Below are 1,365 nucleotides of genomic sequence, written 5' to 3'. Positions count from 1 at the left end.
AGGCAAAGGGGAAACCGGCCCAGACTGGGCTTCGAGGGCGGGCAGACGCCGTTTTACCTGCGCATCCCAAAATACGGGTTTAATGAAGGACACAGGTAGTGTGCGCTGCTTCTCCAAGCACAGGACCCTGCTTTCCAGTTAGGATCGCCCAGAAAGGGAGGTTGGAGAAATTCAGAGTTCATTTCAAAGCAAACTTTTTTTGCTACTGTATTCTCTGAGTCTTTTCAGGAATTAAACAGCCTGGATTAGTCACACCTGCAGAATGGAGATTATGATTGCTTACAGGATTAGCAAGAAAATAATTGTATGTAGACAGATATAGGTGGTACAACTGGCCGTTGTAGGCCACACTGTGTAATTAAGATAGTAACATTATTTTGTAAATTTATTTATTTGTAGATATGAGTCCACTAAGTGTTTACAGAGGCAGATACTTTGCTGTGAAGTACCGTAACTGGCAGTATTACCTGCTGTGAGGTAGTCGGGAGGGTTTTCTTTTGTCAAACCGCAATAAACAATGGAGAAAGCCAGGACAAAGCTGTGAGTTGACTTGGAGACATTGTGGGAAGAAACGTGTGTTTATTTTCCAATTGTGATTTTCTTGAATCACAGCTTCAGACGTCAGTACCAGCCCTTGAGTCTGAGGAGGCTGCAGTATCTCATTGATTTGGGCCGCGTTGACCCCACTGAACCCATTGACTTAACCCAGCTCGTCAACGGGAGAGGTGTGACCGTCCAGCCACTGAAGAGGGACTACGGCGTCCAGCTGGTGGAGGAGGTGAGGCTGCCCTGCTCGCGGTGAAACCTGGGCGTGCACTCCACCGCTCCCCGTAGTGGTCGCCGTCTTGTCCCGTTCCAGGTGGATGCCTGAAGCCGAGGGCCTCGTCACAGCCCGCGGCTGCTGCTGTGCGTGGGTACCTGGGATAAGGCCAGCTTAGTTTATGAGTGAGGCGCATAGGAGGTCGCTATCCGTGACTCACCACAGACCGTAGCAATTTTAGCACAGGTTTTTTTCCTCCCTTGGATGAGGGCATTTACCTTCTCACCTGAAGGAGGCGCTTCATGGCTTCTTGGTGACCTGCCTGGGTCACCATTGTCACTGCAGTTGCACTTTGGGTGCTGTTAGTAAGTAAAATGAGTGTCACTTGACTAGAAGCGCTTGGTACTGTAAGGACTGGTGGGCAGGTAGTATATACCAGGTGGATGCGATGAAAGGGGAAGACTTGGTCCTGGGCGAGAGATTTCACCACACCGCCCAGCACACAACTTGAAACTTAGGAATTTTTCTATTTAATTTTTTGGACCAGGCCGGGGAGATAGCTCAGTAGAATAAGCGCTTCCCTGGCAAGCACAAGGGCCTGAGTT

At 49.5% G+C, this 1,365-nt stretch overlaps 1 protein-coding gene across 1 annotated transcript in view; it reads left to right on the top strand.

Annotated features, from left to right (window-relative positions):
* The window catches only part of Mrpl15 (mitochondrial ribosomal protein L15), a 25,937-nt gene that overhangs the window by 13,569 nt on the left and 11,003 nt on the right, over positions 1–1,365 (top strand). Inside the window, exons 3-5 of the mRNA XM_023717690.1 lie at positions 3–95; positions 613–798; positions 860–914. Coding sequence (XP_023573458.1) covers positions 3–95; positions 613–798; positions 860–914 — 334 coding nt within the window. The remainder of the gene's footprint in view (positions 1–2; positions 96–612; positions 799–859; positions 915–1,365) is intronic.

This window comes from Octodon degus, unplaced genomic scaffold (assembly GCF_000260255.1).
Source record: "Octodon degus isolate 3935 unplaced genomic scaffold, OctDeg1.0 scaffold00054, whole genome shotgun sequence".
Taxonomy (NCBI): Eukaryota; Metazoa; Chordata; class Mammalia; order Rodentia; family Octodontidae; genus Octodon; species Octodon degus.
The sequence above is the reverse complement of the archived record's forward strand: the minus strand, read 5'-3'. Positions and strand labels throughout refer to the sequence as shown.